This window comes from Phycodurus eques, chromosome 9 (genome assembly GCF_024500275.1).
Source record: "Phycodurus eques isolate BA_2022a chromosome 9, UOR_Pequ_1.1, whole genome shotgun sequence".
NCBI lineage: Eukaryota > Metazoa > Chordata > Actinopteri > Syngnathiformes > Syngnathidae > Phycodurus > Phycodurus eques.
This window is the reverse complement of record NC_084533.1, coordinates 8,021,283-8,035,537: the sequence shown is the minus strand read 5'-3', so window position 1 is coordinate 8,035,537 and position 14,255 is coordinate 8,021,283. Positions and strand designations below refer to the sequence as shown.

At 44.8% G+C, this 14,255-nt stretch overlaps 3 protein-coding genes across 3 annotated transcripts in view; 2 read left to right on the top strand and 1 right to left on the bottom strand.

Moving 5' to 3' along the window:
• Window positions 1-3,393, bottom strand: part of LOC133407676 (phospholipase A and acyltransferase 4-like) — a 5,243-nt gene extending 1,850 nt beyond the window's left edge. Inside the window, exons 1-4 of the mRNA XM_061685792.1 lie at window positions 3,321-3,393; window positions 2,580-2,625; window positions 2,303-2,411; window positions 1,120-1,388 (exon numbers count right to left, since the gene is read on the bottom strand). Coding sequence (XP_061541776.1) covers window positions 1,120-1,388; window positions 2,303-2,411; window positions 2,580-2,625; window positions 3,321-3,373 — 477 coding nt within the window. The 5' untranslated portion in view covers window positions 3,374-3,393. The remainder of the gene's footprint in view (window positions 1-1,119; window positions 1,389-2,302; window positions 2,412-2,579; window positions 2,626-3,320) is intronic.
• The window catches only part of scyl1 (SCY1-like, kinase-like 1), a 52,162-nt gene extending 45,618 nt beyond the window's left edge, over window positions 1-6,544 (top strand). Inside the window, exon 19 of the mRNA XM_061685235.1 lies at window positions 6,484-6,544. The gene's annotated coding sequence lies outside the window, so the exon portion shown is untranslated. The remainder of the gene's footprint in view (window positions 1-6,483) is intronic.
• ints5 (integrator complex subunit 5) lies at window positions 4,637-11,685 on the top strand. The gene is made up of 4 exons (XM_061685230.1): window positions 4,637-4,846; window positions 6,484-6,736; window positions 7,209-9,185; window positions 10,407-11,685. Exons 1-4 carry the CDS (start codon window positions 4,752-4,754, stop codon window positions 11,112-11,114), a joined length of 3,033 nt encoding a protein of 1,010 aa, XP_061541214.1. The 5' UTR covers window positions 4,637-4,751; the 3' UTR covers window positions 11,115-11,685.
• Window positions 11,686-14,255: the final 2,570 nt, after the last annotated feature.

Genomic DNA, 14,255 nt, shown 5'->3' with positions numbered 1-14,255 from the left:
GACTGTTTTCCACTCTGGAGATGCCCACGGTGAAAGGGGCTGAGCAGGTGTGGGCATACTTATTGCCCCCCCCCCCCCCGACTCAGTACCTGTATGTTGGGGGTAGCCTCCCTCCCCCTGCGGGTCCTGACTGTTGTTTGTGCCTATGCACCAAACAGCAGTTCAGAGTACCCACCCTTTTTGGAGTCCTTGTAGAGGGGGCAGGAGAGCGGTCCCACTGAGGACTCCTTCGTTCTGCTGGGGGACTTCAACGCTCACGTGGGCTACGACAGTGAGACCCGGAGTAACGTGATTGGGAGGAACAACCAGAACCCGAGTGGTGTTCTGCTATTGGACTTCTGTGCTCGTCTTGGACTGTCCATAACAAACACCATGTTCATACGTAAGGGTGTCAGCGTGCACTTGGCAAGGGAACACTCTAGGCCGTAGTTCGATGATCGACTTTGTGGTCGTGTTATCGGACCTGCGGTCGCGTGTCTTGAACACTCGGCTGAAGAGAGGGGCGGAGCTGTCAATCGATTCCCCACCTGGTGGTGAGTTGGCTCCGATGGTGGGGGGAAGATGCCGGTCCGACCTGGCAGACCCAAACATATTGTGAAGGTCTGTTGGGAACGTCTGGCAGAGTCCCATGTCAGAAGGAGCTTCAACTCCCACCTCAGAAAGAACTTCGCCTACGTTTCGGTGGAGGCGGTGGATCCTGAGTCCGAGTGGACCATGTTCCTTGTGGCTGTCGTGGCGGCAATGCCCGAACCCAAATAGAGGTGCTCATATTTTTCAAACTTGAATAGATGGTGGACTGCTAAAAATTCTATTTCCTTAGATTGTATATTTCCCTCCTGATCATAAATTTAACTAGATCACAGAATTTTAAAATACCAGATTTTAAAAAGGGAATTTGTATGCACAAGGTCCCCAGGGATCATGAACTATCCTAATGACTCTTTTTTTGTAAAGTGCAATCGGATCAATGGCATTTCTATTCATTTACTGGGGAGAGTCGATTTGACCTACGCTCGTGGTCACGGAATGAATTAAACACGTATGTCACAAGACCACTGTAACTTCGCAGATCCCCCAAGAATATAATGCATTTCTCATTGTGTAAATGTTTTCACCTACCTGTCGGGACTCGGGCTTGCCGTAACGCAACAGGGTGGCAAAGTGCTCGCAGTTATGACTGAAAATGCAGTATGGCAGCTCCATGTCCACCAGTTCGAGGGCGTCCCCCACAATCAAGCAGACAGGGCGGGGCTGGTACTTGTGGTCCAGTAAGTTGTTGATTGTATAGGGGTTGTCACCCACTACCTTCCACAGCTCCTCCTTCCTCACGATGGCGCTGTCCAACAGGACGGACATCATACTGTTGATGCCTGCACCCGCGACCTCCGCTATGGCAGAAAGGGTGACACACAGGGAGAAACTGACCTTTGTTTGCAGAACAGGTTTTAAATTGAACACATCAAATTGTCAGTGGTCTGGGCAGAATTACAGTGGAAACTCTAAGGATGAACACAGTCTGGTCGATCACTGATAAGATTTTTAGCCTTTTTTTTTTTTTTCCCTCATAGAAGAGAATTCCAGGATGAAGTCAATATTATCCATCCATCCATTTTCCGAGCCGCTTCTCCTCACCAGGGTCGCGGGAGTGCTGGAGCCTATCCCAGCTATCTTCGGGCAGGAGGCGGCGTACACCCTTAACTGATTGCCAGCCAATGGCTAACTATCAATAATAGTTATCGTAACATTATCAGCAGCTTTACCGTTAGGCAAACACAGACAATTGCCCAAACATCTCATAAAAACTGATTAATCAAGTTTAAATTGTTCTGAATTCTGCCATGAAGGAAAAAAAGTTAGCAGAAGCCTACTAGAACAGCTTATATGTGTATAGGGTTAATCAGACGTACTCTAAATGGTGGCAGTTGTGTGCAGACTCCCAGTTAACATGAGTTTTAATGTGAGTGGTTAATTCTGAACACAGCCACATCCCCAGTTGTAAGAGTCCACTGTAGTATTGAGTGCAACCATGTTATTTCTTTTTACTTCCCAAAAAGATTTTTTTTTTTTTTTTTTAAATAAGAGTTGGACAGGGTTTACGGTACATTGGTCACTTTAATGATGCAAAACGTTTTGAAATTATTTATCTTGGTCCCATTTTTATACCACAACAACCTGGCATTTGAACAGGGGTGTGTATTTTTTATTTTAATTTTTTTAGTCCACTGTACTGTGGAATGTTCCAATGTGTGTGGGCTTGGTGCGCTTTTGTTTAGCATTAGCCTTTTGTGGGACCACAACTCACATGATGGGGCCAAATGAACAACATAGCCATCGCCAACGTATACGGCCCAATGCTCGTAAGTGCCGCGGGAGATTTCTATCAAGTCGCCAGGCTGTGGTTTCCCATCACACTTGAGGGGAGGGAGGACAAGCAGGAAAACAGAGTTATAAGTTAGTTACATCAGGTTTACGAGGGTTTCGGCATAAAGTACAGCAGCAACTGAGCAAACAGTTACATTCTGGCATGGCTTTCAAATGAAATCATATAAAATCACTACTTCTAAAGAGGATGCTCATACCTGTGCTGATGCCATGTCTCTGAATTTCTCTGGAGAATGTGACAGCCTACAAAACGAAAACACAATCGAGAGAGAAATGTAATCATTTGGGGGTTCACACTGCAAAGGTTTTACCTGTATGTGAACTATGCAGACTGTAAGGCTCTGGGACAGCTCAATACACTACAGCTGACTAACCTAACCTCAGTGTGTGTTTGTGTGCGTGTGTTTTGGGTGGCGACTTGCGGCTTGCCAAGCAATTTACAAGAAAGCGAAACACATTTTTAGAGGTTTTATCCTTTTGTCTTCCTCTATACGTGAGATAGTAATCATCATAAAAATGACATTTTAGGGTATATACAGTAGTATCATACAGTACAGTTCCTCTTCCACCTCAAAAATGATCATTTTTTTGTGACTTTTCTTACGAACTTTGAACGCAAACGGAATTTATTTAAAAGACTCATTTATATTATATATGATTAGTTTTAAATTACACGTTGCAATTTGGACAGTGCACTGGAATTTATAATATAGTTTTTTAATGAACAGAACCATTGTTGTTGTTGTTGTTGTTATTATTGTTATTATTATTAACGACAAAACTGGGAGACTGTGACTTCTCTACGTCAAGCATCCGAACACCACGAACCTTCGTTATTAGTTGAAACTCAACTGCACAAATAAGCCTCATAATATCTCCCGCATAAAACAAAAAATCACTTTGCTTCTAAGTTTCGTTTTCAGTGTGGCTGTCCTTACCTCGGCTTCGGGTGTCCACTTCTGTTCTGTCTGGACTGCTCACCGAAAGTCATTCATTGTAATCAGAGACATGAACACTAGATACGCCAGCACACTGCAACAAACCGGCTAACCGACGTGCCTACGTGGCAGCCATGTTGGGCGAGGCGACCTTCCCGACTAAAGCACTGCAAGGATAGACATTGAAAGCAAGTCGTAATTTGCTCAATTCTCAACCAATTTTCACTTTTTTTTAAATCAACGTAAAAGTTATCAATACAGAACATTTTAGGTAAAAAAAAGAAAAGAAAAAAGTATTATCTGAGAAATGTAATTTCCAGTTCCCTTATTGTGATGCACAGCGTTGTGTGCAGGACAATGTACCGGCATCCTTGTTCTTTTGGCTATCTTGCCGCCCACACACGGAATGCGTTGATGACATTGACCTTCCTAGCTTAGCGTCGTCGTAGGCACGCAGCTCGAAGGGACGTGTAGTATCTACCTATTAATATATGTGACGAATCCACAGCAAAAGTCCCTAGCGCATGCCAGAGATCAGATGAGTGCGTTTTTCAAAATAAAAGTCTTACTAAAAGTAAATTCAATGATAATATACTTGGACTACTATTTATTTTAGTTTGAATTGTATTTATTCAAGTATTTTAGTTTGAAATGAGTTTTTAAAACGTTATCTCTAAGTGAACTCCACCATTGTGGTTTTCAGTACTGTAATGCATGCAAGTAAAAATGTCTGCACTCCAAATATGAAATTGAAATAATTTTAATTCGTTTTGAGTGACGGTTCAGTATCTCGTCACTTAATTTAAATTCAAGGAAATTTCATTTTGAGGGAAAACTAAATTTATATTCATATACATATGACATCAAATTTAAAAAAGTGAAAAATGTACGTTGTTATCGTTTGCCAAATGTAACACATAACCAACATTTGGGAGAATTAAACTGCAAAAATGAAAAGAAAAATGAGCATCTAAAATATATATTTACAAAATGTGAAGCACTTTTACCAACCAATCAGGAATCAGAAAGAAAGGGCTAATGAGAAGTGATTGTTTGACGCCGTGTCAATCAAACAACTTGATTTTCCGTAGCACATACATTTATTTTCAGTTTCGTGTATTTGTTGTACTTCTCGGCCAGCATATTAAATATAATTTTGAGGTATAAAAAAAAAGGCACGATATCGTGTATTAATTCATCCATTGCAATAAAATCAAGAAGCCTTCCAATCGGACACAAGATGTCGCTAATGATATCAGTCGATGCCATCGTTTCACTCTTCTCCATCGAAGAAGAAATAACTTCCGGCCAAGGAGCGCCCTTTCGGCATATTCTTCCCTGATATTTGACACAGAATAATAAGATAAACGTGTCATAATTGGTCACATTGAAGCATCGGAGCTGCTGTGAGGTTTTGGATGTTCCACTTAAATGTTACGCGAGCAAGCGATGTCTGTGGTGTTTGACGGGAGTCCGCTGAATGCGATGCAGAGCTCACACACACACACGCCGCCGACTGTCCTGAGGTGAGTGAGTGGTGCTTGGAAGCGTCTCGGGGGAGGGGGAGGGGGGTGTCGGGGGGCTCATCGTGCCTCAACTGCACACTATAACCGCTTTTATGTTTACGATCAAACTCAACTTTTGAGCGTGGCTTCGCCACGACAAAGTTAACACATTAGCAAAACTATACTTAAATGTTTCTTAGAAATTGTACTACTGCTAATTTAAATTAAATTAGCAGAAAAGGTAAGGGCATTTGTTAAATTCATAGTTATAACAATGCTTCATCTTAACCCGTTGGAAAGCCTGTTCATTTCACTTTTAAATGGTGCCGTATTTGTGAGGAAGAAGAATTTTGTGGTATGAGCAGCACAGTTGAGTATGTGGGTTGTGCACACGTCCTCTGCCTTGTCATCATTGGAGGTCATCTCAATGCAGAGAATTCCAGTTGAGATTCTGCATTCGGCAGCAATCTCATTTCTCCACAGTCTGGGACGCTAATGCTATCCTCCGAGATGACAACGCCTGCCCCTTCAGAGCTGGGTTTATCAGAGTCTACCTCCAAAATTTTGGGAGTGGGGAGGATGGAATGGCCCGCTGCCAGCAGTCCTGACCTTAATCCCGCTGAACAACTGTGGGATCAGTTTGGACTTGCTATTATGCCAGGGTGACCAACATCAACTCAACCACGTTGATTGATTTGCGGCAAATGCTGGTTGAAAAGTGGGATGCCAACTCGCAGCAATGCGTGATCTGGCTGGTGATGAACATGAGGAGGGAGGTTCCAGACTGTTGCGGCTGCGTATGGTTCTTCCACATGCTGCTGAGGGTCCTGATTGGTCTATGAATCAGTTGTAAAATTGCCAATGTCTTGTTTCTTCAAACTTCAATAAGACAATACACCAAACACACAAAAAAAAGAGTCAAATGGCAACAGCAAAATAAGATGTTTGGCAGAGATTTGGCAAATTCTTTCAACCCACATACTCAGTTTAGCTGCTCATCCCACCAATGCATGTCCCTTACAAATGTGGCACTATTTAAAAGGGTTTCCAGTGGTATAAGCCCTGTTGCAAAGGAGCATTGTTACAAACAAAATCTACCAAACACAGTTTCCTTAATTCGTGTGCTGTTTATTAGAATTAAAAAATTGTACCAAACAAATTAGCTTGATTAACTATTTGAAATAAAAAATGTCTTACACGATAGATTGGAGAATTGTACCTTCCTAATACAGAGAGTAATTGTCATTTTTCATTGCCGCTGCCATAAAGTATTAATACAGTATGACCACAGTTTGATTCTCACTTAAGAGCGAACTACAACCACAGGAATAAACACATTGGTATTTATGTATATAAACGTATTAGACAATCTCAATCAATACTAATATATTTTTGTGATGGCAGATTTTTTTAAAAATGTAAATGTTATCTTTTGGCATTAAATTTGAAAGGTTATTTAAGAAGTGGCGTGAGTGCTGAACCGTTGCAGTTGAGTGCTTTCCTGTGACGCTTTGTGAAATTAGTTAAAAACAACAATCAAAGGATCACGAACTTTGAGGGGAAATAGTTAGTAACATGAATTGTCTTGCTTCATAATTTTCCTTGTCAAAACTCTCCTTCATTTCTTCCCTAACTTCCTGCTCCCATTTCTCCTTTAGTGGCCAGGAACTGTCTCAGGAGATCAAGTCATTCATCAGTGGCGTTGATACAGTCCAGGGACGCAAGCTCAGTGTTTGGGAACACGCCCGCTGCGCCGTGCGTCTTTTACGTTCAGTTCCGGCCTGTCGTGGAGCCGTGCTGGAGCATCTGAGGGGCGTCTATGATGAGCATGTCTCCATCTTCCTGCACAATCTGGAGACTGAGGGTGATGCCAGTTCTGGGATCAGCTCAAATCTGGAGGACATCATTCAGGTGGGAGGATTTCAAAGTTATTATAGAACATTACCATCACCATCTTCTAGGGACCGATACTCCATGTCTGTACTCATACTTGTAAAAATGCACCGATACTACACCAGTAACACTTCACCAGCCTAAAATACTGTAAAACTTCCGGGCAGAAGCCATGTCAGCTGTGTGGAGGTATTTTAAGGTAAACACGGATGACAACACTTTGTGTTTTAGGTTGTGTTTTGTGATTTTGAACAATATTTGGTCAAAATAAAAATAAAAAACATTCACCACAATTGCATAACGTATTGCATTATGAAATGTAGATACTTGGGATCAGCACGTACTCAAATGTAAGTACTTGTACACTTTCATTAAAAAGTGGTATCGGTGCATCCCTACTATCTTAATATTTTGTGTTTTCGATTAAAGTTGCCCCTCGCTTCAGCAAATCAAGTTCTGAATCTGAATGTGGGTGTCTGTTTGTCGATAGGAGGTTCATGGTGTACTCTCGGAGTTCATTCGCCTCAACCCGCGGGCTTGGGCCCCTCTCGTGTCCAGCTGGGCTGTGGACTTACTGGGTCAGCTAAGCAGCAAACATGCCGGTCGAAGGGTAGCCCCCCACTCCTCTAGCCTCAATGAGCTTCTCCAGCTTTGGATGTCCTGTGCCGCCACTTGTTCCCTGATGGAAGCCTACTCTCAGTGTTTGGCCGCCATGCTGGCCTGGTGCCCTGATGCTTGTGTGGATGCTCTGTTAGACACCTCAGTCCAGCATTCCCCGCATTTTGACTGGGTTGTGGCTCACATCGGCTCTGCCTTCCCAGGGACGATCATCAGCCGAGTCCTGGCCTGTGGACTCAAAGATTTCTGCTCCCATGGCGCCAAGGACCAAGGGCTGGTGGTGAACGGGGTGGACAAAGGCAGCCGAGTGCCAAAGATCGGCTCAGTGGTGGGAATCCTAGGACATCTGGCAGCGCACCACTCTGAGAGCATCCGAAAAGAGTTGCTCAGGATGTTCCAGGAGAGCCTGAGCTCTTCCGGCCCGCTGTCGCCCACTTTATCCTCAACCTCCTGGGAGGGTTCCCCTCAGCTTCGTCGAGCTGCGGTACCATTTCTCCTTCAGCTGGCTGCAATGTCCCCAAACCTCTTTGGCGCTGTGTCTGCTGAGCTGGTGGAACTGCTGCGCCCGCCTGTCCTGCTGCAGTTGCACAGTTTGTTGCATGGACTCCCCAGAGAAGAACTGGATAACATGCTGGGCCTTGCTGTCCACCTTATATGTCAAAGCCCATCGGGGGGAGCTCGGGTCCTCCGCTTTCTGGCGGACACAGCCACGCCAGCCTCAGTCATCATCTCCAGTCCTACGCCATCCCCTCACGAAGGCGTCAGAGAAGGTTGTGATAGCCTCCTACAAATGCTGCTTCTGCACCTCCACAAATTGGTGTACAACCGCTCTAACGGGGCAGACGGACATCCCCATCGCTCGGCTTCCCCTCAGCCACAGATTGTCATCCCATTCTTGGAGGAGCTGCAGACACACGTCGGTGAGCTGTGTGCCGAGACACTGAGACTGGAGAGAAAGCGGCATCTCTGGCTGCATCAGTTGCTTTGCTTGCTGTCTGTGTACGGTGGCACTAGCGTGGCCACCGAAGCCCTCTGTCAGCTCCTCACACAGGCCCGCAATCCAGAGGAGTTGTCTCTGGCCTGGCAGCTCCACAACACCCTCTCGTCCTGCATGGCAGGCCTTATTCCTGCGGCTGTGGCCCACTGTGTGGCCCAGATCCACACACACACTTTGGGACCCCGGCAGCTTCGGCAGCTGCTGCTAAATCTGGCCACGGTTATCCAGAGCCAAGATGAAGACAGAAAAGGAACACCAGATACTCAGTCCACCATGGGTGTCCAGGTGGGATCTGCCGTTTCCGTGCACCTCCACGATTTCAGCCCGCTCCTCCTCCACGGCGACCCAGCTGTGTCCCATGCTGCAGTGAGACTCCTCTCTGCCAGTCCGTTCCCTCGCACCGCCTCCCCGGCACACCACCTCCTGCTCTCTCGCGCCGCTGTTGCTCATTTCTTTCTCGCTCTGCGGAGACGAGGGGAAGTGGGCAAGGCGGGGAGGGACAGGGGGCAGGCAGCTGAGGCCGTGAGCTGTTCTGTTCAGATGCTGTCCCGTTTTTCTGCATACTCCCCCCTCACTCTCAAGGCAGTGCTTCAACAGCTGGTGGAGGGAGTGCTGCATAAAGGCAATGCTGGCCTCTTTGGAGGGCAGATTGCAGACATGTCGGGCACTCCTGTGTCATCCCAGTCGGGATCCCCTGATCTTGGAGCATCCTTGTTGGACATCAACTGTCGGTTCGGTACGACTGTCAACTTCTCCGGTAGCGTGTGGTCTGTGTTTCACGCTGGGGTGATCGGCAAGGGATTGAAGATGCGTACCGCTAGCGCTCAGCCTGACCCATCCGAGGTCACCCTGGTGAGTAAAATTATTCCTGGGGATAAAAACATAACTGTCGAAAAGCCTCGTGTCCACCAAGTATAGCACGTTTTGTCCCAGTTTGATTCAAGATTTGTTTTTCTGCAAAGGGTGACCTTTATTACCCCAATTACCACCACCCTTATGTTGGTGTACGTGTCACAGTAAAACAGTAGAGTTCGCTTGTGGTGACGCTTGACATGCTGCTGTCTGTTGATTAGTCTACAGCAGTGATTCAAAATCTCAACTGGTGGGCCGGGACCCAGAAGTGGGGTCACGCACCCATAATGGGTGGGTCGTAGACATGTAGTAAAAAATTACAGGGGGTCCTCAGTTTATGACTGTACCAGCATACGATGTTTTGAGGATACGAATGTCACGCAATGAACTAGTTCGGGCGGTGCCATAAGACCAGGTGGCACAACAAGGCATGATCAGTTAGTGCTGTGCTTACTGTTTTTTATTGGATTTTATATTTGTGTTTTTCATACAAATGTTTACTGTAATTTTGACTTTACTACTGTGTTATTGTAGGTTACTGATAGACCACGGCACGTTCCAATTTATGTACAAATTGAGGTTCTGTCGCAACCATAGGAGCGTAACACCCCTGTAAACTGAGGTCCCCCTGTCCAGTGAACTGTTTAGGAAAATAATATTTTGACATATATGAATAAGTAAGTAGTTATTACTTTGGGTAAGTGATTTTGCTAAAAGAAAAATATTGGTGGTAAGATTTGAGTGAAATTCTATTGCTGTATTTTGTGCAGTTTTGATATCTTATTCTACTTCAATGTACATTTCAGTTATGTTCATCCTGAGTTTCTTTAATAAGGTGGACTGAAAGGCACTTTGAAAGTTTTTTTTAAATATGATAGAAATAGGCTATGTTTAATAACACTACATTTTCTTTATTTTTTTTTAACTTCTCTAAAAATGGGTCATGACTTGGCAACACTACAATAATGCAGGTGCCAGTGTGACAACAGTTAAGCTCCAATGGTCTAGAGAATGGACTTTGTTAGTTGAATGCGAATTTTCCCCACACACCAACAAGCGGATTTACCAAGTGGAACCATACTGCTTGGCGGAACGTGGCTTAATTGATGCCTAACGTTTGAGCCCAGAAAAAAGAGTTATGTACTTGGTTGGAGTTGTCTTGTGTGTCAAAATTTATAACCCAGGATGCACACTTCACCAGTGTTTTCCTAATTTCTTTAGAACATCCAGACATTGCTGACTGTCGTGGTCCAGTGTTGTAGCTCCTCTGGTCTCAACGGCTCACGGCCACCATCAGACCCTGACGAACCACCGCCCATCAATGCCGAGGCAGCCAAGGTTGTTGCTGTCACACTGGTGGAAAATGTATGTCCAGATGTGGCCAACGGGGAGCTGTCGTGGCCTCCAGAGGAGCATGCCCGCACCACAGTGGAACGAGACATTCACATTCGGCGCTGCTTTGAAGCCCACCCTGTGCTCTTCACACTGCTTCAGGTAGTGGCGGCAGGACGCCCGGCTCTTTGTTACTGCTCAGCTGTGCTCAGAGGCCTCCTGGCCACCCTGCTGGCCCACTGGGAGGCATCTCGCGAGGCCTCGTCCACAGACTCTCCATGGCACCTCCGGGCCTCCTGCCTCCTGGTGTCCTGCATGGGTGAGGGTCAGCTGCTTCCTCCTGTGCTAGCTAATGTCCACGAGGCTTTCTCCCACCTTACACCTTTTGAGGTGAGGCTGCTGCTGTTGGCAGTATGGGAGTATGTGAGGGCAAATGGTCCCATGCCTCAGAAATTTTTCTTCAACCCGGATAAGGGCCTTTTCTGCAGAGATTTCTCCCGGGACGGTGATGTGGCACGATACGTGTCACCGATTCATAGTGTCCTGCATAAGAACATTGACAGACTGGGACACCTTTGCTGGAGGTTTCAGCTCTGAAATAAAATGTCGGGACATAAGTAGAGAGAGGAAAATATACGTTTGTGTTGCATTGCTCTACGAGTGGACTGCGATACTATCACTGGAATTCACTTTCCTACCTGTTGCGGTGTGCATGTATGTATATCTTTTGTACTATATTTTTAGACTTTATACTTTACTAATTAGTTGTTTCTGTGTAAAAGAAGAGTACTGAATAATGACTCACATGCACTTAATTCAACTAAATTTAGCATGTATATATCATTCTGCTTAAGTAATTAAAATCTCTCCCATTTATAGATGGTTATTGTAGTATAAATTTAAAATTGATCCTTTCAAACTTGGCCTACGTCTGTAAAAGCTCACATTGCAAACTGGGGTTTGTACCACTTGGAAAAAATAAACTGCATGTTTGTCACATACAGTATGTTTTGAATTGAGATGTGGGATACTTCATTACCACAAGATTTAAGTTTAGGGCTGTTAATTGTAACCGATAATGATCTTGGTATTTTAGAAACATTAAGATCGTAATCAGTTGTTTTTGCTTGAGGACCTGCTTGAGGCCAAAAGAGCCTTCTAGAAAGACTTGAAGAAGGTACTTTTTTTTTTTTTTTTTTTTTTTTTTTTAAAATAAAGATTTCCAAAAACTCATAACCAACGCTCTTTATAGTAAATATTAATTTTATCTGTTTTTGCTGGCGCACTACAGCCTTTAAATTACAGTATTTAAGCTTTATTATTTGTTTAAAATATGTGTTTAGAGGTCAACTTGTGTTAAGTGTGTGCAACTGGGATCCAAACCTGTTCAGTTCAATATGGCAGGACACAATCAATAATCATATATTTGATACTGTTATGTGTTGTTGTGCATTTTAGGTTCATTCTGAAATTTCACCCAAAATACCAACGTTTTTGTGAGTAGTCTATATTAATGTTAAACGGGGGTTTAGTCAGTCACTTGGGGCCCCAATGGAAACCCAGTCGTGGGACCCTCCACATCCGTATACTGTAAATATTTTGAATATTACTGTTTAGAATATTAATGTTACTAAAAGAATGTGAATTTGAGAAAATCCTCCTATCTCCAGGGCCATATAAATTCCTTAAAATCCTTCGACTTGAACAACTTCTATTGCAGATTTGAAAAGGACACTTTCACACACCCAGCTGCACCAGCGACCACCATCACACCTCTGACTCCCCCTCGTGTGTTGACCATCCACGAACAAGATGTGAGACGTATCTTCAAACAACAAAAGATTCACAAAGCGGCAAACCCAGACTTTGTGTCTCCATCCTGCCTCAAAGTCTGCACGGACCAGCTCCCTCCAGTCTTCACCCAGATCGTCAATAGATCTCTGGAACTGTGCGAGGTACCATCCTGTGTCAAACGCTCCACTCTCATCCCAGTGCCAAAGAAACCTACAATCTCGGGTCTGAATGACTACAGATGACCTGTCGCTCTGACATCTGTGGTCATGAAGTCCCTTGAACGCCTCATGCTGGACCATCTCAAGAGCGTCACAGGTCCCCAGCTGGAACCTCTGCAGTTTGTGTACCAAGCAAACAGGTCTGTGGACAACGCAGTCAACATGGGACTGCACTTCATCCTGGAGCACCTCGATGGCGCTTCTCCAGCTCAGTGTCTTGCCTGCCAGTGGATTTACAGCTTCCTGACAGGCAGGACACAGCAGGTGAGGCTGGAGGACACCACTTCATTTACACACACCACCAGCATCGGGCGACCCAAGGATGTTTCCCCTCTCCACTGCTTTCCTTTCTACACGAACAACTGTACCTCAACGCACCCGGCTGTCTAACTCCTGAAGTTTGCAGATGGCACCGCAGTCATCGGCCTCATCAAAGACTGTGTCGAGTCTGCGTATCGACAGGAAGTGGAGCTGTGGTGCGCCCGACACAACCTGGAGCTGAACACGCTCAAGACGGGAGAGATGCTCGTGGACTTCAGGAGGCATCCTTCGCCACAGATGCCCCTCACGCTGTCCAACTGCCCTGTGTCAACCGTCGAGCCCTTCATTTCCTGGGAAATATGGTCTCTCAGGACCTGAAGTGGGAGACCAACATCAACTCCATCCTCAAAGAGGCCCAGCAGAGGATGTACTTCCTGAAACTTCTGAGGAAGCACGGCCCGCCACAGGAGCTGTTGAGGCAGTTTTACACAGCAGTCATGGAATCAGTTCTGTGTTCATCCATCACAGTCTGGTTTGGTGCTGCCACAAAGGACAAACTCCGACTGCAACGGACAATCAAACACACATCTTCCACATCCTGGTCACCACCTCTTCCCGCTCCTTCTCTCAGGTAGGCGCTATCGAACAATGCAAACTAAAACTAGCAGAGCACTCACTGTAGTAGTCTCGCCACTGCATTACTTGCATATCTGTTGTCGACCAATACTGGCCACTCTTGTGCTTGAGAAGTACCTGCACCATTTGCACAATGGTCTTAGTCATTTCAAACTGCTCTAAATTGCCAGAGGACTCGGCATCATTTGTACAATTGTCAAAAAAAAAAAAAGTATCGGCCTTACCACATGATTGGCAACCTTTTATTGCTCAGTGACTGTTTTTCTCAATGTCTTTGTCTCAAAATTATTCTCGGTCAATTGACTGTCTGTTGTCGTACGAGAGTGGCTCCGACGACCGGAGACAAATTCCTTGTGTTTTTTACATACTTGGCAAATAAAGATGATTCAGATTGAGTATTATTATCCAACAAGTGAATCATCTCAAGTTTGACGCTTTTACTGTAATTGATAAGAATATAAATTAACAATTATACTCACATGTTCGAGGTGACGCATCACTTGTGTCCCTCTCCACTTTATCTCCATTGCATCCTTCTCAGCTGACACTGACAAAAGTGCTACTGAAACTGGCAAGAGCGTCTTGCTGTGGCTGCTGTAGGCTATGCACACTGAAAAAGGCTCAAAATGATTTATTTCTCATCTCCACTCCCCTTTCCTCAAAATGCATGAATAAGTTTGTAACTTTGTTTTTTTATGCGATTCCTGAATTAAGTCTGCAGATGCGTAGTAAGAATAGGGAATAATAAATTGCACAAAAAAAGGAGGGGCTAGCACTTGAAAAGGATCATATTTTTTTAATGTTAAGACTGAAACAATAAAAATTGCTT